The sequence below is a fragment of the Neodiprion lecontei genome, chromosome 7 (assembly GCF_021901455.1).
Source record: "Neodiprion lecontei isolate iyNeoLeco1 chromosome 7, iyNeoLeco1.1, whole genome shotgun sequence".
Classification (NCBI taxonomy): domain Eukaryota; kingdom Metazoa; phylum Arthropoda; class Insecta; order Hymenoptera; family Diprionidae; genus Neodiprion; species Neodiprion lecontei.
Window position 1 is genome coordinate 25,634,197 of NC_060266.1, and position 21,170 is coordinate 25,655,366.

A 21,170-nucleotide genomic window follows, 5' to 3' on the forward strand; every position below is an offset into this window, starting at 1 on the left:
GTTTTTATTTTGCGTAGTGTCTTACCGGATTGCGACGGGGAGCAGCAATTTCATTTCACCCCTGGCAATTATTTTTTACTCCCGTATAGTATAACAAAGACGATACGGCATAATCCCGACACAGCCACGCCTATATCGTTTCTGCACCGCACCCCCGGGAACCACATATCTGCGTATAATTGAATATCCCAGAGGGTATTTTTCCACCTGTAAATAAAATCTTTATCCACGCACTGGGAGATAAGCGTACAGTAATTTTTTCATAAAAATGGCGAGCTTGAAGAGATGCGATAACTTCGCACGGCTATACGCGAAGAAAAAACAAATTTGTGAAAATTCGTTTTGGGAAAAAATTCACCTCCATTTTTCCATAGCAATTTTCTGCACGATCTATCGTCATAGTTATTATTATTATTATTATGTAAACGACGAAGAGGGGGCAAAACAATTTCCGTTTATACAAGTTGTACAAGACGACCACCGCCGTAGTATACCTGATCGTTTCTGCACAGGGAAATGCGATTTTCGCGGGCTGGAATTTGGCATATTTGAATACCAAAACAGGCACGCGCAATCCAAACACGTACAGACACCGTGTATAAAATTACGCTTATTCGCGACACCGAGGCTTATCGCCGAGGTCGTAACTGCGGTTTTCAGTCTTTCTTCCAAACGAGAACGACGAGTTATAGATGTGGGTGTAATACCACCGATACACGAGACGTCGTGGGCCGGGTGCATGCAGGTGATCCCCGGTAATCCGAGTTACACAACGAATAATCGCCGTAGAATAATTGTCGCTTGGAGATGTCACAGCGATTGATTTGACGATTCCGCGAGCGATGAACAACTCGAGGAATTGAATAAGAAATGGAAAAAATTAAGTCGGAATGACAATGATCGACCGCGCTCGGGTATAATGATAAATTTATTAAGATATAGGGTGGTGAGGGGCGGGGGTGGGTGAAGCCAGGTGAGAATGTGGAAGTGGAGGGCAGGCAGACAGGCAGCGACAGTGGGTCGCGAGGCTCAGGAGTGTAAACAAGAGGAGTCCTTTGGGGGGCGCATGCGCCCGGGGACCCCGCCCTGTCGCGAGGGGAGAAATTTTCGAAGGCTGTAGTTTCTCTGGTCTCAGTACGCGAATGCACCCGCGACCCGCGGGACGCCGAGTCCTCGTAAAACGATGATAAATTATTGAAACCAGAGTTATACCGCCGCTTATGTCATTCGTATCAGTGACAAGTTCATTACGGAATCGATCCGCATGTGTGCACGAGGCGTTTGTCACGGATGGACAAGTGCAGCGCGACGATATTCGAGGAGGAGGATGAATTGAAAGGAGGCCCGTTACTCCGATAAACGAGTAGAGTCAAAGTTGTAGCGAAAAGGGAAAAAAAAAAAAAAAAATGGAAATAATTGACAACGAGTAGTTTTTTCAACCCGCAGCAGCGTCGCAGTCGAAGTTTAATAGAAAAGAAAATTCATTTTTATTCGCTACACGTCGACCGCGCGCGTTATAATATCGTGCGATGATCGCGTGTCTGACCGATGAAAACGCTTCTGTACGTTGAGAAGAGAGGAAAAAAATAAATAAAACAAACTAAAACAATAATCCACGACGTATCCTGCCAACTGTACGTAGCTTTAAAGTATAGACGATATATTTTTTAAATTTGAGCAACGTAGATGAAACGGGAAAAAAACAAAACGAGAAACGTGATTTGAAAGGAGAAAAAACTGCGTCGAATAGCCTCCTTTGATATAATTCAACCGTAGCGAAGTTTAGGGAAAATCAGGGGGTGACGGTTTAAAGAAATTCGCAAGCATGCCGCCGTCGGTGAATCGATATTTCAAATACCCGACGAGTTAACGAAAGTTTTTACTCAGAAAAAGAAGATATTAACCTTCTCAATCGAGATGAACGAGATGGAGAAGAAGGATTCAAGGAAAGGGCCGAAAAAATCCCTTAACGAAGCTGTGTAACCGCTTTCGAACAGCCGCGGTTGTGTACGAAGTTACGAGGAGCGAAAAAAGGAGGTGGAAAAAATCGAGAGGATGACGAGGCAGCGGAAGCCATCCGTGTGAATTATTTTTTAATCAAGTCGCCCCCGTTCACGTTCAAGCCAATACTTACGCAACGTATACGTGTATGTATGTATATAAGATCTTGGAGCATCTTGAAATCCTCTTAACGTTGATTAAAAAATCATAAATCAAATCGCCGAACCGCCCACCCCGCGTCCTTCGTCGCTCTCGCTGATTGGCGCTATATCGAATCATGCCCTCGATAATAATTTTTCATCCCGTCGGAATATAACGTACCTGTGTATACACGTATACGAGTATACGATCCTCGCGGATCTCGATCAAGCATCGTTAAACTTGTCGAAATGAGCGGGTGAAAAGGATCGCTTTCTTTTAAAATACGACGCGCGATATCCTTGATCGAGGGACGAACAATCGAAACCGAAAGGCCTAATTATGCCCGACGACCTAATTGCGGTATCGTATTATCGTAAGAACACGTCGACCTAAGAAACGAGAAGAAGAAGAAGTAGGAAAATTTGTAAGGCGATACGAGTTTGAAGGCGAGAGATAAAAAACAAGGTAAAACAACCGAGTTCCCGCCCAAAAGAGAAGCGACCGAAATCGGAGTCCCTTGATTCAAATGAGTCCTCCGACATCGGCGAAAGGATCGGCGTCGAGCCAAACCACGTAACGACGCGTCGACAGGAAAGAAAGGCTGCGGTGTTATGCGTGGCAGCAGCTCGGAGCTTTTGCTTGACTCGAGTGCGGCTCGCGAGAGTGAAAAGTACGAGATTCAGCAGCAAGAACTACGACGTCGCAAGCTGTTCGAGCTCGGTTTCGGGGCGTCGCGGCGCCGACCGCCTCGGCGAACCTGCCGTCAGCGGTTCAACTTCTACGCGACGTCGGCTCTGGCCCTCGTGGCGACATCCGGGGGAGCGGCCCTCCTCTTCCTCGTGCCCCTCTACGTCGACCCGGCAATCAGCACCCTGGCCGCGGACTTTTCACCCCATCCTGTAACCTGCACGACCTCCCGACGCGAGGACCTCGCCGGTCTTTTCAACTGTTCCTGGAGCTCTTGCCGCGAGGGATGCACCAGCGACGTCTACAGGTGCACCCACATCTACGTCACCTACGCACCCTGGAACAATTCGTCGTCCGGGAATTATTCCGGCGAGGAGATCGACGCGGGAACGTCGCCCCCGGTCGACCTCGGAACGCCAGGTGAGTCGAGAGAGAGAGAGGGAGAGGAAAGAAAAAAAAGAGAGAAAAATTGCCTGGGATTTGTCTCTCGGCTGGCCGAACAAGGCCGCAGGGTGAGAGGATTAAAAAATTAGGGGCGAAAGGTGCCGGCCGAGTCTCTGAACGTTGGATAGTTTTTCTCCCTCGAGGTTGAACGGACGTAGCTTGGCGGTTGGCGAGAGTAAAAAGAGGGAGGGGGGATAATATCATACACCGCACACTTTATAAAACGGTCTGATTCAATTAGCGAGAGTGGGCTGTGCGGCCGATCCTGGATGTAAGCCAAGTCCGAAACCGAGAGTCAAGGTTGCCGAGATTCGCGGTGTTGGGATCGTGCTGGTATGAGGATAGAGTTCGGAAGACGCTTCTGATGGTGTCCGAAAGTCTGAGACTACACTCACGAGTATCTTTCTCGCACTCTATCCTTGTACGTACCTTACGGTTCCGGTACGTCCCGACAACACCGGTCAGATGTGAAATTTTCTCTTCTTTTACGTAATTGATCAATGGAGGAAAATTTAGTTTTATCGGATGAAGTCTCTTTTTGTAGAAATCAGAACGATATTTCGTAGTTGGAGAAAAATTATCCATTTTCTCAAACAATTGTTGTAAATGGCAGTCGGAGAAACTTCGATTTTGCATCTGAATCACATCTATTCGCAAATAATAATTAATAATATACTTTAAATGCAAACGAATCGATAAACAAAGTTTGGTAAACGAATATTTTTCGGTACTTGTTCGATTTTCGTACGGACTTTCTCGTATCAAACCCCGAACGTAATCTCCCATCGCGCTCTCTTTATACGGCCGCTGATAACGTTAATAACGATAAAGTTCGTCGCATCTCGGTAAAAACGTTTTCCTTTTACTTCTGAACAGGCACCGGTATTAGCTATCAAGCAAAAACTTCAAGGCTTGTTCGTCAGCGTAAAAAAGACAGAAGCAAACCTTACAAGTAACAAATAAAGCGTCTGGCTATTATTTGATCTTCGAAACGGACGTTTGTTTATCCCAATGAAAGATAAAAAAAACAATATTCCGTTTCGTTGACCTCTCTAATCAGCCAGCGCCACTGCGACGCTTCGCGAAAGAAATTAATAACGCGAGAAATTCTATCCTCGAAGTTATGACTTATTGATTTTCTTCAGCCACGGATCTCGTCGGCGAGGTTGAGGCGATACTGATGGTTAACATAAAGGGATGCGGCTACCCGCCGATAGTCGACTGCGAAAACTTCACCAAGGAGCTCGGCTTCGAGGGATCCAAGTTCCCCTGCCACTACAGTCGCGTTAACGGGAGTATAGTGATGGCCGACTACAATCGTGAGGCCCAAATCGCGACGATTATGCACTTCTTTGCCGCACCATTCGTAGTGACTTTGGCCACCAGTGTTGCTCTTTGTGTTATGCATTGTGACTGCAGATGTGCCGCTCCGCCGAGACACCCTCAGAGAACCATGCGGAGGCCCAGGATCGACGATCTCAGGTGAGAAACACTCGCGTCGAATTGCCTGACTCATTTTTTAACCTTTCTTTTTTGTTTGTCCGTAGAGGTCGCTGCCAATTGCTGTAATATTTTTTGCGTACACCTTATACGGACTTGAATTTTCTATTATTTTTTTTTTCTTCGTATCGCGGTCCAATCAATCGTTCACCGATCGCCGGCAAACCGCGTCTAACAATTCCGCAGTTGGCTTTTCTCGTCTTTCGTCCAAAAGATTAACAGTCTCGGAGAAATTTGGATGACAGTTTTTGTCACCGAAGTAGGACTATAGCGTCACGTTGATGTCCCTGTTTCGTTTTCGGTACTGATTTTTATGAACAATGATTAATTAATGACAATAATAAACTAATATACATACAAGTCCCTAAGGTGCGGACATAAAAATGAATAAAAAATATAAAAATAATTCCTGGCGACCTCTAAATATTTTCTTACTTCCTCCAGGTTGTGCGACGATATTTTTTTCAGTATTCGTCACAAATTTATCGAGTAGCACCTCAGAAAAAAAAAAAAAAAACACGAAAAAATTCAAAAACGAACCACCCTGCAGTACCTACGCGACACATACGCAATTCCGACCAAGTGACCGCGCGACGGCTGTTTTTTAACAGGTTAGAAAAGGAAAAGTAGCGAGAAATCGAATCAATTTATCCCCAATTCAGGGTTCGACTAATTCCCGACGTCAAAGTAAGGTTATCCGCACGAAATCGAGCACGACCGAGATCGTCGGTGACTTTGAAGGGTTCGCTTCGCCCCCTCCTCGACACCCTTAATGACTTCGACCTGCCGACCATGATGCCGCGGGATAAGGAATTTCCCTCAATAAGGAGAGGTTGTTATTTTTCCGCACGAACCGGGCAGTTTATCATCTTTACCGTGTCTGGCATTAGAGTAGGTAGGTAGGTAGGTAGGTACGAGCTCTCTTTCGGCTCGGAAATACCACCGCCGTATATCAGCAGGTATTAAGCTGCAAAACTCAAGGCTTTTATTCCTCTGCACGTGGTAAATTTCCTCGAATTGTATGGGAGTCGCGTACGTGCGCGTCGGTGTGTCTGGAAGGTGGGATTATACCTACGCTGTCCGTAAATTCGGACGGGAAAGCTTTCCGCTCGGATATCCTCACCGCCTATGCAAGATTTTCACAAGTCGTGGAACAAGCCCCGAAACTATTCAAGATCGAAATATACGAAGTGTTAAATTTTAGGAATCAGAGGGAAATAAGGGATACGATGAGGAGCGTTGAGAAGCGCGCTTTTACATCGGCGAAAATTCCTCGTTGCATTATAAATCATATTTTTTGCTAAAAAAGAAAAAAAAAAAAAAAAGGTTCATCCAAAGTGGAATTACATATAATTGTTACTCGTATTGACTACAAAATGGATTTGCTTAATTTGAACGGTAATTAATTGAAACGAAACAAAACCTACAACCTTCTCTGATAAGTCTAGTATTTTCGCTGTTAATTAATCTCGAAAGAGCGAATTTTTACGCGATTCCAACTTTAAACTCGAATAACTTTTGAAAGACGTGAGTTGTGAAAAAATTGTAAGAGATCTTTCTTGTCGAGCGTCAAATTCTCCACGAAAATATATAACCGACATTTATGTAGATTGTTGTGTTACTACAAAATTCCAAAATAACTAAAATTATTGTCGCGTGTAAAATTGCGTTCAGTAAGCCCACTAAATGTTAAAATTAAAGTCACAAATTGTAACAGGCCTCTCGTTTCCTCTCCCTAAAATTCTTCACGAGGGACTTTGAAAAAAAAACAAACAATTAGTCCATTTTTTTGGATCACCGTAATACATACGTAAGTTGAGAGTTATTTCGTAAGAAAAATTGACGCGTATAGAGAAAGAAAAAAAAATATAGATCTTACGCGATCGAGAAACGTTGCGATTATTATTATTACGCGGCGCACACAGACCGCTTATTAATTTCCGCGCGTCGTATATAAATCGCGGGCGTTTTATTTGTCCCATTGAGAATAATAGGCGGGGGCTGGTGAAGTTGGCACGATTTAAATGGGAAAGGGGTTACCCGAGGCGTGCCTTGGTTATAATTACTGCACCGCAAGAGCATAATAATACACAAAGAGACGGATGTCCCTAATACGTAGGTAGATAATATAACGCCGGCGCGGGTCCGCGTATTATGCATTTATACGGCGCACACCCAGGAGCGGAATCAAGAATTACTGCACGAGCCGTTTCAACCAACCCCGTTTATAATCTACCCGCGGAATCTTGGAATTCTAAATTCCTAACGGAGCAGCCACATGAACTCGAGGATGGGGAGGTTGGTACGTGAAACGCGAGTCGGCTGAAAAGTCGGAAGAAAACTGTAATTTTCATTATCGAGATCAACTTTTCTAAGATCATTTTCAAATGCAGCCAGAAATCGGGTTCACCTTTTGATCTACGAAGGACCAACACCGCGTCGGTTGAACATTAACGGAATTAAATTCCGTCGGAAGGGTGAAAAAAATCGTGTTCGCAAAGCGGGGGAATAAAATAAAATAAAGTAAATCGGACTCGATTCGTAAAAAACTGCGGTGTACTTGCGTATTATTAATTTCTTTCCACTCCCATGCAGCAGCACGACGAAAATCGGGTTTCACCGAATGATTCGGGGCGATACGAGGGGTGGTCGGAGATCTTTGCAGAGGGCGTCTATGAAAACCCGCGATTGTAGTTTAATTACTTCTGACATGCGGGCAAGGCTAGTGCGGAAAGTTTTCACCTTTCTCTCTCGCTCTTCGCCCATCCCGGGAACTCGATGAGTTATCGTTCTTCTCGAAACTTGTTGGAGCCAGCCGACCAGCCAGCCACTAGAATCGTGCGTGGTATCGTGCACGATTTTACAAACATTGGCACCGCGCTCAGTCAGCCAAGGTTAACCGAGGTTCCAGAGAACCAAGGTTCCAGAGAACCAAGGTTGACCGAAATCATTCCGGCTGCGGGCTAAAACGTATGACAAACAAAAAACATATCAAGGATATTTGAACGTAAAGGGGATGGGAAAGGAAAAACATCCCTGTTTTTACTCGTACGTGATTTTTCGGAACACCGACGGAACGGTGGAAAGAAATAAATATGCGAAATTCGAGTCCTCCGCGTGCGTACTTTCCTCTGTAAACATGTTTTTCACCCTTTTCCTCGGTTGCAATATCGATGTACCCATTTTACCGTACAATCTCCAAAGCCCGGATTTGCGCACGTGTGCAAAAATTGGCACGTCGTCGCGTCGATACGTTTCTCGTTGTATTTTAGAGCGGTTTAATATCTTGGCATTCGACGGTGCTGCAGCGGATACCTTGGTACGTCAATATTATATTGAAAGGACTGGAAGCGTATTGGAATAGGGGTGAAAAGGGGGCCGAATGCCGGTCGAGGAGGTTGGAAATTAATATCGCAAAGTGCCGAAGAAAGGTGGTGTAATACGGCTCCGAGAACAGCTGATGTGGTGAAAGCCATCCCCCTCGTACATAGATATTACCATGAAGCCGGGCTTTTCTAGCCGCGCAACACATCGCGTCGCTGTGACATAACGCTGCGAGCAGGCTCGACATCGGTTAACGTTGTAACGATCCGTTGTTATTACATATACCGGGAGCGCCGCTGCCTCGCTTCGGTAAAAAGTTTGACATGCATAATTCAATTATATCACACAACTCACCCCGGTTCGTGTCTTCTTACGCAATCCCTTCGTACTCGTTCAAGATCTCGAGACCCTTTCGCTTCGCCTTAAATTGCCCGCATTGAACACGACGAAGACCCGACGATGACGATGACGATGAAAAGTTTCGCCTCATCCAGCCGTTAATAAATTTACAAACTTTCTCTTCGGATCGGTATAATTATTACAAAGTCGCCAAAAACCGCATGCGTGGAAACTTTCGACCATCCAATCCATTCGTCGTCGTCAGTTTTTGTATAATTTTCATCTCTCGAGGGAAATTTCGACGAAAAAGAAGTTTTGCGAAAAGTGAATAAATTGAATTCAATTATTCAGTAGTTCAATTTTATGTTCGTTATTACTCGAATAATATCTGTTACTTCAACTTCGTTACGTATAGCTGCGAATTTACGACTGCGGATGCGTTGGTGAAAATAGGGATGGAGGGGATGTTCGCTTCTCGAGAAGACGCCTGCAGCCACGGAGTTACGATGGTTTGTTTTTTGAAATTTTTTTTATTAAAAAAGAAAGAGAACGATAAAAAGTGGAGACGAAACAGAAGAACGTTGAGCTTTTAACGACTCCGATTTCGTCGCACGAAGCCGGTGTCGCGGGCTGGTTCGCTAATGGCGTCGATGGATGGTAAAAATTTGAATATCCCCCTTGGCTAGACGACGGACGTGAGAACGAATGACGTTTATAACGAAGCGCGGTGCCCGCGCCGCCGTGGTGGTAGTGGCTGATGAAAAAAAAAGAAAAAAAAAAAAAAGGGAATAAAAATGTCGAAGAAGCGGGGAGGGAAGAAACAGCTGCAGCCACTATCGTACGTCCCGTAACAAGATTCGTCGACTTAACATTTTCCATTCAATTAACCACGTGATTGACACGCGCCGGCTTCCATGTAATTCCATTACCGATTAACCAAGGGTGGCGCGCACTTGTTAGCTGTCACAGTTATTTGACCCCGGTGTCTGTTTGCGCTCCCGGCAACTCGCAAACCGTTCCCGAGGTCTTCCGCAACACCGAGTGAGACGAGAGAGAATCGGGGGTGAGAGCGGCGAAGAAAAGAAAGAAACGGGTATAAAAATAGAGAAAAGCTCGCCCTGTCGCGTGTCGCGTGTCAGCAGCGAATCGATATATCGGTCGAAAGCTCTTCATCCTAAAGGCTAGAGCTTCGCTAAGCTCAGCTGGCGGCTTGCCATCATTCCCTCCCTCCCTACCGCCCTTCCACTTACCGACCGAAAGAAATACTGCAATTTCATCGTGGGCCGGTGCATTACGGGCTGCATAACGGGCCGAAAAAATACACTGGGATCGGTGGAAAACGCTCTCAAGTCTGCCGTAATCCGCAGAGAGCTTCGGTAGGTTCGCTTCGATGCCGCGAAATCCTTCTTATATCCCGCAGGTCTATCTGTTGATCCAGATCTGACGATTAGAGAAGCACTTATAACGGGAGGGGTATGCGTCTGGTGTATACGGGGTTTCCGATCAATACGTGACCTGAATTCCTTACTCGACATTATCGACGCTTCTGTATGAGCTTGTAATTAATAGTCGCTCCTTGTATCCGTTCGCGCCTCGGCTGCGGTCCGTTGAAACGAAATTCAAGGAGCGTGAGCGTAAGCGGAAACGGAAACGGCAACATTGCTCCACGCAACTGGATTGAATCGAATTAATACGTATCTAAGGTACTTGATGCACAAGTTCTCCGTAGGGGTACGGAATTGTGAGGGGTGGTTAGCGGATAAGCAACGCCGGTTCTGAACACAGATTCCCTTACCGATGTTTTACCGACGCTTTCTATCTGATCTGATTAAAATGAAATTAGGCTTGTCGAGAGAAGAGAAAATAGACTTTGGCGTACTTTCGCTGTTCACTTTTTTTGCTCTCAATGCCGTCAGTTTCACACAAGAGAGGCAACGCCGGTTCCGAAGACAGATTCCCTTACCGATGCTTTACCGACGCTTCCTATCTAATCTGGTTGAAAATGGAATTCGAACCGTTGAGCAAAAAGAAAAGACATTTCGTCATCGGTATCATTTTATATCATATATCGTAAAGTATATCATTAATATACACATAATATTTGATACAAGAGAGGATTAAATGTCAATTTTCTCGCGGACCCTCCGGATCCTCGAACACGTGACTCACAGACCGACACCGATCGAGGTGAAGGTAGGCTAATTTGCATGAAGTGGCGAGAGCCGTTTGCGAGAATAAATGTAAAAAGCGATACGAAATTATGGTAATTCCTTGAAAGTTTCACTCGGTCCTCTCTAGCTTTACGCGCGGCCACCTCAAGTGCCGCAATCCGTTCCGCAAGCGCATGGCGCCATCGGCTGAAACCAGTTTCGGAAAAGTTCTTGTTATGCCCGTAGTCCGCAGTCTTCCAAAGTACAGTTTAACGATGTTAGCTCCACCTTCTCCTACGTGCGCCTCCGATCAAAGTTTCAACGTTATGCAAAGTAGACAAGCTCTCGAGAATAAGCGAAAGATGAAAGTGCATTCGTAAATTTTCGTAATTCTCGCTCAATCTTTATATATATGTACATCACTCTCTTTCCATTTCCACCAGCCGCGTTGAGCAGGTAAAGTGGAAAAATTACATCTGAACGGGGGAAAATGGTGAGAATATTTTCCACTTTGCGAGCGCCTTTGTTTCTGTGAATCGCAGCCCTTTCGCCACACTTCCGTTGCGATAGACGCGGCTTCAATCCGTCCGACACCCCCGACTTCACAGCTGCAATGTGCGGTGCTTTTGTTTCACTGCTTTTGACGCTTTGCAGCGTACGCGAAGCTTTGAAGCGGCTATTGCAGCTGTATAATCGGAATGGAAAAAGGCGAGAGAGGAAAACAGGGAGGAATTGATTGAAAAAAAAATTCCGCCTGGAGCGCCCTTAGCTGCAAGGGTGGCAAAATTTGTATTCACAAGCGTCGAGTGTCGTTGACAGAGTTTTCCTTTGTCGTCGCGTTCAAGTCGAGACTCCGTCCGTGCCGAAGTAGACCTTCTCCTTGGCGTTTGTTCGAAAAATGATTGTCTAGGGATTTTCATTGTATGTTCGACTAATTCAGCCTCCTTCAAGCGGCGACTTTACTGCCAAGTGGAAAAAGAAAAAGGAAAAAAAGAAAAATAAAGAAAAACTGAGTACTACCGTACCCGCAGAATAGCCAATCACCGTTGCGTACATTATATTCCAGACACGCGGATCAGCTTTTGTTCGGGAATTCGGGAAGTGTTGCTGAATGCGCGTCGCCTCGCTTTGCGAATGCAATTATTATTCCGCATGATGACCGAAGGGGGTGGCTGGAATCGATGAACGCGTCTATGCAGGCGGGCGAAAATACACGACACCCACTCCGTATCGATCAATTCACCCTCCCCCGGTTTCGTGACTTTCGGCCGTTCCCCCGCATGCCTCGGTTCGGACGCGTTTCGCCCGCAGCGTGACCGAAACGAGGTTGCGTGACCCCGCGGACTTCGGTCAAGGGTCAAGCCTTGCTCGCGACGCGGGTCATCTTCGGGGTGATTCAGAGCCGGAGGACGGTAAACGGTGCCTGGTGCCAATGCCACCAGGTTTCAGGGAATTCAAGCCGCTTCGGAATCCGCTAATCAATTATAACTGCCGATCAATTTAGGCGCTGCCTTCAGATTCACAATCTATGATCACTCCGTCGTTCGGTCGAACACACGGGCGCCCGGATCAAGATTGGGTTTCAATTTGGACGAAGGCGTTAAAGGCCGCGTACTAGACTAGATGATAACAATTTGCAAGCCCTCATAGACGATATCCGGAATTCACCCCGACTGATACTTCCTGCAAACATTTTGCAAGGAGGAGAACGGGTGCCATATTTTTCGTCGGTCTGCTTCGTTCGACCGTGAAAGTGTGCATTGAAAGGAATATAACTGCCATTTCTCCTAACATATAATCTGATTTTTACTAAACGCGATATAACAGCGCACGTATTATAAGATTCACGTGAAAGAGTCCGATCGTGGAAGGGTTTAGGATCACGAGTGGGTTCGGTCCCCTTTTTAGCTGTCCTAACTAGCACGAGTGGTTCCTTTTTGTTTTTTTTTTTTTTTCTCCCCCCTGCATACCAAATACGACCTACTATAAATCCCGCATGTAAAGTGGCATACGTACGAGGGACCATCGTGTAAATTATAATTGGGTCTGTTGGGTTTAAAACGCTTCGCCCAGCGCGCTGCACGGCGGAAATGTAATTGCTGTAGAATGTATGTACCTGCATACCTTGTCTCTCGCAGAGACACACACATCACGACGAGGGTAGCGTGGCTTTAAATTAAATTAATTGTACAAAGAGGGAAACAACTCGTCGGTCCGCCCGTTTTGGCCTTGACCTCTTCCACGCTTCATATTGTTCCAACCGCGAAAACACAAGAGAAAGAAGAAGAAGAAGAAGAAGAAGAATAAAAAGGGAGGAAACGGGCGGAAATTTAACAAGATGCGTCCTTTCCATCCTCGGGGAAGAATCGCCGTTTCAACGACGCTCGTTAAAACTCGGCCTGTTCCATTTTCAAAAATTTCTATTCAGGCAGGCATGCAAACGACTGTCACGTGTCAGATGTCTCAAGGCTCGGGGAATCCCCGCGGTCCGAATCGATTTCGCATCTCGTCCAATTTGACTCGACGGTGGCATGAAAGGGGGATGGAGGTGAATTAATGCCAGGCATGCGAACAGAAATAGAAACGTCCCCTTTTCCTCTCTGCTTATTTTGATTTCTAGTACTGTTTTCTCCCCCTGTGCCAAATTAACGATTCATTCATTCAAGGAGGCGGACGGGGATCAAATGGCGAGTACGGCGACCTTTCATAATGCCAGACTAAATGCGAGGACTCCGCTTATAGATCGTAGCTTTTTGTCGAGGCGCGGGGTTCGCAACATTTCAATCCCCGAAAGGCCCCTTATATCGGTCCAATCGGATGGCCGTTTTCTTAATCGACACGCAGCAAGCTCTCCGCGCTTTCTGGATAATCGGAAGCTCCGCGTTTTTCAACTGCAGCGCGGGTTTTATTTTCAATGAAAATTCCAACCACCTGCAGAAAAATTTCAAAGAGTGACGTCAAAGGATGTATTCGAGCGCTTTTATTGTACCCAGGAGCATCGATTTTTCCACCAACAAAATTCCGAGTCTATCGAGTGTATTATTAAATGGACCGCGGATACAAGAAAGCAAGCGTACGTGTATAACTTGTACGTTGTATAATCAACTCCGCGGATGTCTTGCAAAAACCGTCCTGCACAATGGCGTCATTGTTGAAACCTTTCGCAGGGTATTACATGCCGGGTATCCCAGCCTCGGGGCTTCTCCTCTCCATTATTCTCCAGATTTCAATCGTAGAATAGAATTTGGGTCGCGAGAATTGGTTTTTCAATTGTCATCGCGCGATACCCTTACAGGCACAATGATTTCTGAGCGTCGATTCTGCGCAGCTTGTTCGCAAAACGTGAAATTCGAAAGAAGTGAGAAACTCTGCGAGCCGCTTTCCATTGTTTTCCTCGAGCAGCGCCAACCGAATTAAATTATAACAACGATAAAAGAGAACGTCGCGAGTTGGCACATGTCGCAGAGATTTTCGCGTCAGAGGGAATCCGGATGATGATTATAAAAATACATAAAAATAATTAAGGACGCTGCGAAAGAGCGGAAATAGTATAATTCGCAGACTCACTTTACCGTCACAGAAACGGCTACTTTGTACACGGAAAACACGCATAAAAAAAAAAAAACGTGTAAAACGTTCTCGCGTTGCGTAAAACTAATTTAAAGCAGTCGCAACGAAATGCAATCCAAACAACGCGTAGAGTTGGACAGAATCCTGAGACTCCGGCGTCACTGCAGGATCCGGGGCGAAGGAAAAAGTCACCTTCGGGGCGTAAAAGAGCGCAATTAATATCCGTTCTTCCACGAATTCGCGGGTTCGAGCTTCCACGCCTTTCCATTTCACATCCTGGCCAATTCAGCTAATGGAAAATAAGGAGAAAAAGAAAGCCGTCATCACGTGCCGTCCGGTGTTTCGTCCAGATCGAAGCCCGACTCGGGAAGCGTTTTGTCATTTTCTCACCTCCCCCCCCGCCCATTCTCCTCTCGTCCCTATTCTCACACATACCATTGAAATTGACGGCAATGTACGTGCAATATGTTTCGATGCAAAGTAAAGTTGCGATTGTAATTTCTTATTTTTTTTTTTTTTCTCATCTTCTCCCTCTCGATTTCAGCGATCACTCGATAAGCAACAGGGTCGATCGGCGGGGTCACGTGCCACACTGCGAATGCGGTGACGTAACGAGGCCCTTATGACGTCACGAGGAGACGGCGGAAAGCGTCCTGCCGACGTCGCAGTCCGATCTCTAGGACACGAGGTGGAGCGACCTTCTGCACTCCGTCCTTTCCGCCTCTCCGGAATTCTACCGACATTTCTACGTACGTATGAAGAATTTCACCTGCACGCGTCTACGCCCTATGATTAATCAAGATTTTCCGTTTCCCGTTTCATTTTACTCGCGTTGATTGTAATACACTTGCCTTTACTGTAATTCATCCGGTCCGAATTAGGTTCGATTTGCGAGATCAATTGAACGTACGATTAAACGATGCGGAAAAATACTTTTTTTTTTTTTTTTAAGATGCTAATTTCGCCAACCGGTAACCGGTTTTTCATTTAACTTCGGACGCGTCCTAATTCGTGGAAGTTTTCATCTATAGAAAACGACGAAATATGATCTATAAAGTCGCTGCGGTTGTATTTCGGTATTATTCGTAAAAATTCCTGATAAAGGATATTATTTCACATCGCGGTGTTATACGAGAAATTTCGCGAGATCAAATCTGGTACGCGTAATAACTTCGTATCCGCAAACATGCAGGTTAGCGGGGAGATAATAAACTGCCCAGCAGTTTGAGAATGAAACAAACAAGAGAAGCTGGAACAAACTAAACTAAAATCTCTGCAGCGACTTGTGATATAGAGTTTCGTAAAACTTGATCTCATCCCTTCGCTGTTGTACTTGAAGAAAGAAAGTAATTTTGCAATGGATACGCGGAAAGCTTTGTCATTTTCTCATTTTTCAATTCTTTTTTATTACTATTATTATAATTATTATTATTGAATGCGTAAAGGAAGTGTATAATATATATGTATATTATATTGTTACATGATAATGTTGCGCAAGAATCGCGTATAGTGATGAGTACGATAAAGAAAAATAAAAAATTGTTGAAACATATGTAAGAGGTAACAAAATAGCCGTCTATATAAATAATACGTATAAAACGTAAGTTAACGGTAGTTATAGGATATTACATAAAAGCCTACGAGGGGATTGATTGACTCATCGAAGCTGCATAGAAGGGAGATTGGAGCAATATAATAACAATAATAATAATAAAAACAACAATATAGCTACGGTGTATGAAAAAAAAAAAAAAAAAAAAACAAAAATAAAATAGCTCTGTATTCTATACTGTATCTCTATATCTATAAATATTATTATAGTGTAGAGGTGTATGGGCTGTGTCTCGACTGACGATGGACCAAATCGATACAGTTTTTTTATAGGAATTGCGAGTTGGAGAAAAATTTAAACAAAATAATAATAATAATAATAATAATAATAATAATAATAATAATAATAATAATAATAATAATAATAATAATAATAATAATAATAATAATAATAATAATAAAAAGTGAAAAGAGAATAGTTAACGGTGAGATCATCCTTAGATTATTCAACCTTACAGGAATAACACATCAGGCATCATTTTCTATCAACCGGGAAATTTTTCTATTTCCTTTCGGATGATTTATTTACATGGAAATTGCAGCGTTTGTTTCAGTGTTTTCAGTTTTTTTTTTTTTTTGCTTTTTTCTTTTTTGTGTGAGCTTGATTCTTAGGAAAACGTCGTGAAACTAAAACTCCATTCTTGAATAAAATATCTACCATCTCTACGCGAGTTGATACAATATTGATGTGAATTACGGAGAAGGGTGGAAGAAGATAGAGGAACGAATTTATCCCAGCATTTTGCAGACCCTTAAAATCTCTACGAAACCGCGGAGCTCGGATTAAACATTTAAACATATCTTTTGGGGTTTTTTTTTTTTTCTGAGAAAATCATTATTTTTGACGAGAGTTTTCAACTTTTTAAATCGAAAAATGGATTTTTTCTCACAAGAAACTTGCGTTTTTTCTTCAAGATCAATTTATAACCCCGTTGAATATAATCGTCTGCGGATTGTGAAACAAAAAAGATTCGCGTTTCACGCAATTACTCGTATACTTTATAATTTATGAAAATCAACTGTAAATTTTTTTAAAAATTCGAATTTACCGAATGACTCGTTTTCAATACATAACGTAACGATTAATTATGTAAGCGCTTTAATGTAGCATAAGTTTACACAAACGATTTATAAAATACACTAAATATTGTAATAGTGAAATTATTCAGCCAATATCTATAACAAATCACAATGTTGAGGCGATCAATTCTGGGAAATTCCAAAATATAAATTGTCAACTGCTCACTTATCCATTTCCGTTGAGAATTCGGAGAAATGCAGCTTAATCGTCGATATTACGCATTACAAAGTGGATTAATCGACGTAACTAAATACATAAACCTACAATATTTTACCGAAAAGGGCCTGGATGTCATTTTTGTATATATCCTAACGACTAACATACACATGCATGTATATATAGATATATATACGTAAATATATACATGCACACATACATACGTGATAGATGATAGAAAGTGAAGAAATAAATAAATCGATTATAAGCAAATGAATATTAACCGAAAATTATGAATAAACGTAAAACGATTTAACAGGTGTAGAAGAAGATATGCCTAATGGGAAATAAACATGGTACGTTAAAAAAAAAAAAAATAATATACACGTGAATAGAAGAGAAAGACAGAAAAAAAGAAAAACAAAGAGCAGAATATAAAAGATGACGAAGTAAATAAATTGATAAATGATATATTTAAAGCATAGATCGCGCGTCACGTCGTTTAAGCCGCATGTGTTTATGCTATGTATGTAATATTTAAGTTAAAATTATGATACGCGTAGGTGTAAACGGTATAAGCAAAGGTTACGTTGTATAAGTAATTAAAAGAAATGAATAAACTACCTAGTGCACGCGACAATATACTTAGGCGCCGTTTTTCAACTTGGAAAGCAGGTAAAAGGACAAAAAAATATATAAAAAAAAAAAAAAACAAACAAACAAGTAAAAAAAGAAGAATGAACGAAACTGAAAAAAAATTGAAATGGAGCGAAAAAAAAATAAATAAAAAAAAACAAAAAAAAAACAAATAAAAATAAAAATATAAAAAAAATAACAGAGATAAGGTTTGAAACGAAAAGAGTAGGATAAAAAGTAACGTTATGACGCGATAGTAATTATATATATATATATATATATGAAACATGAAGAATGTGAGGTCAGGTTTAAAAATAGGAAAATTCCCCAACCCCGCAATACGTTCTACGACATACATTATATTCGGTAATTGCGCGCTTTGCCTTTGACATTTTCCTTCTTTGTCCACTGTGCGCGTACAGTATCACATGATATTATCAAAAATTCTTCATCCTCCGACGCGTTCGCATGTAACGTATAATATAATCCTTCGGACACTTGCGTCACCGTTTTAACAATATCCGTGCTTACATTCGACATATTCCCTGCTCTGTGAAACATTTTTTATCACCGCAATGCTAAATCCTGGAAGATGATTTATCATCGCCGTTTCGGATATTCTCCAAAGAATTTTCACCCCCGTAAAACATTACGATCAATTGTTACAGACGTATGAAAATTTTATACCCGCATTAACGTGGAACAAGAGATTGAAAAATAAGTTCACCCGTATGTTTGTCACAGACGGACGTTTATATGCCACCTTACCTATATTGAAATTATCACATATTGTACGATCACGTTTGAGTGAATATATTATACAAGTTTAAAATGCGTGAAACACGGGGAATTAATTTTTTCAAAAGTCCGAGATTCTCTTGGCTCGTATTGTATATAATATGATACGTTTGTGAGAAAAAGAAATTAAAAAAGAAAAAACAAAAAAAGAAGAAGAAAAATGTACGAGATAAATGAGTGAGGGTGGGATGAGGGAAGGGTGGAAAAAAAAACACGCAAAAAAAAATTCAACTCAAAGTGAATTAACATGCGGGATTATGAGACAAAAATGGCTGAATATGTAACTAAACACGCGACGCAATGGCCGAATTTCAACGCGAGTGTATTACGGTAATTATTAGACGATACTAACGAATATTATATATTTGTGCTGTTAAATAACGATGCAATCCGCGAATGCATATCAATTATATATATATATGTATACAATAATCAGAATATTATATTTTATCCTCACGATTAATCATCAGTAACAAGTTACGCGTATAATACGTTATTAATTGTAATAAATTATTAAGCGAGTTTTGACCGCCTTCGCTTGCGAATTGTATTAATTATTAATAAATTGCTGAAATACCGATAAAAATCCGTGAATACGTTTCTAATTGCGATAGATAAAACGAAACGCGAAAAAATTTATGAAACAAAAAACAAGGAACAAAAAAAAAAAAAAAAAAAACAATAAACGTAGAACCGACGCAAATCCAATCTTAAAATAATCACGTGCATAGGTATAAATAATTGTACACGATACGCGAAATACGATAGCTGCAGGAATCACCGTTAGGTAAAAAAAAAAAAAAGAAAAAAGATTAGAAAAAAAAAAGAATGTAACGAGTCGACGGGTGGAGAGTGAGAAGAAAAAACCGAGAGAAACCGCTTTCGATCGTAAATCGACACGGGCACTGCCGGAACGCTAAAAAATCAAAATATCCCTTCGACGGCAAATCAAAATCCAATCAAAGCCGCTCTTCGGTTAAATCGTGAAATTGGAATCGTAAGAAAACAATGTTTGGCGCCGGGCGCCTCAGTTAGATTTTCACGAAACTCGCGGAAGCTCTGACCAATAACGTTTCAAACGATTCAACATATTATTAGATTAGCGAATAATAATTGGATGAAATGATAAAAGAAGAGAAGTAAGAGAAATTGAACAGTATTGATCGACGAATCGATCAACACGGACCTACGGAACCGCATCAAATGAAAGATAAGATAAATAAATAATCGAAATGTACGCTGCATCTTGAGCTTATCGAACCTGCAAGAATTAGAATAACAATTTTATGAATAATATGTAATACACGTACCTACTATACTGTTATACACCGTAAATAAATAATTCGATTCTATCGAACCGACTGGAAGAGAAAGGATAAATCAAAATAGAGAACATGAAAAAATAATAAAAAAACAAAAAAAAAAAATTGTGGTACGGTAAATGAAAAAAAAAAGTTCGGAGCAGTGCAAAGAATGAGGCGTAGTCGGTAACGTTTGAAACGTATAAACGTGTACTAATTACAAAATAATCAATTTAGAATGTATATGTCTAATTGTGAGAAATTATGCCTGTATGATATACACACATGTATTACACTCGCGATTATATAGGTATATACGCGTATATAGTAAAACATATGAATTACGATCTGGTACTATAGATAAATGTTAACGAATTATTGAGGAACGTTCATCAGTATATAACGTAACATAAAACATATACATATATTATTATAGTAACCCGATGATAAAAAGTTTAGCTGGTCTAAATGACAGGGGGTTGTTTTTATATAGATATATAAATGAATAAACAAATAATAATATATATATATATATATATAAAATATAAAATATACTATATCAGGCATGCGTTGTTATTACCATTTAATTACGTTCACACGTTTCAGTGATTTCACACACAGCCTTTATCTTTTTTGCTTCTTCTTCTTCTTTTTTTTTTTTTTTTTGTTCTACTACCGAATTTTTCTAATATTAAATAATAGTTTGTAAGAACGGTAAGAGTTATTTTTTACAGAACATGTTTTCGTTTGAAAATTTATGTATCGAAATAGTCTGCGAAGTCTTTTTCTATGTTTATCAGCCAGGCGTTAAATACCGATATGCTTGTCGTTAATGCGTATTAAACTAAATATTATAAGTTATATGCAAGTGGTGTGTTACGATATGATTATTAACCAAAGTAAATACCGCATAATAGGTATAAATATGAAATGTATAATCAAGAAATGAAGAAAGGCGTGATCATCGTAGGTATATTATGACGTTAAGCTTGTGAATTCAAGTAACTTCCTCGCGTTCGTATTCAAGCGATTTTCCACGATTTGATTACCGGATTATCCGTAAATTTGATTAAACTTTTCAATTCTACATCAGGTGAAATTTTGTCAACGAATCGTTGAATGCGTGGAAGCTAGTCGGCTGCTTGTCTCGCGATGAAAGTTTTTTTTTTTTTGTCGTACCAAGTTAATTGAAAAAATTAATTTAAAACTGATCGTTGATTGAAGACGAGAAGGAAAGAAAAAACTTGAAACTTCAGTCGAACTATCACGATCTGAATAATTTTCTATTACAATATGTATTCGCATGTTACACGTAGTATACCTACCTGTATGTACGTTTACACTTGTTTTAATATTATTATTACACGACCTATTAAATATCTATAATTACGTGCGTGGATCGTACATTGTTGAATAGAATATTTTTATTTT

At 41.5% G+C, this 21,170-nt stretch overlaps 1 protein-coding gene across 1 annotated transcript; it reads left to right on the forward strand.

Moving 5' to 3' along the window:
- The first annotated feature begins 1,010 nt into the window (after positions 1–1,010).
- LOC107224933 (protein tipE) lies at positions 1,011–19,331 on the forward strand. Its single transcript, XM_015665193.2, has 3 exons — positions 1,011–3,249; positions 4,419–4,755; positions 14,701–19,331. The coding sequence occupies exons 1-3, from the start codon at positions 2,754–2,756 to the stop codon at positions 14,780–14,782; spliced, it is 915 nt and encodes a 304-aa protein (XP_015520679.1). The 5' UTR covers positions 1,011–2,753; the 3' UTR covers positions 14,783–19,331.
- Positions 19,332–21,170: the final 1,839 nt, after the last annotated feature.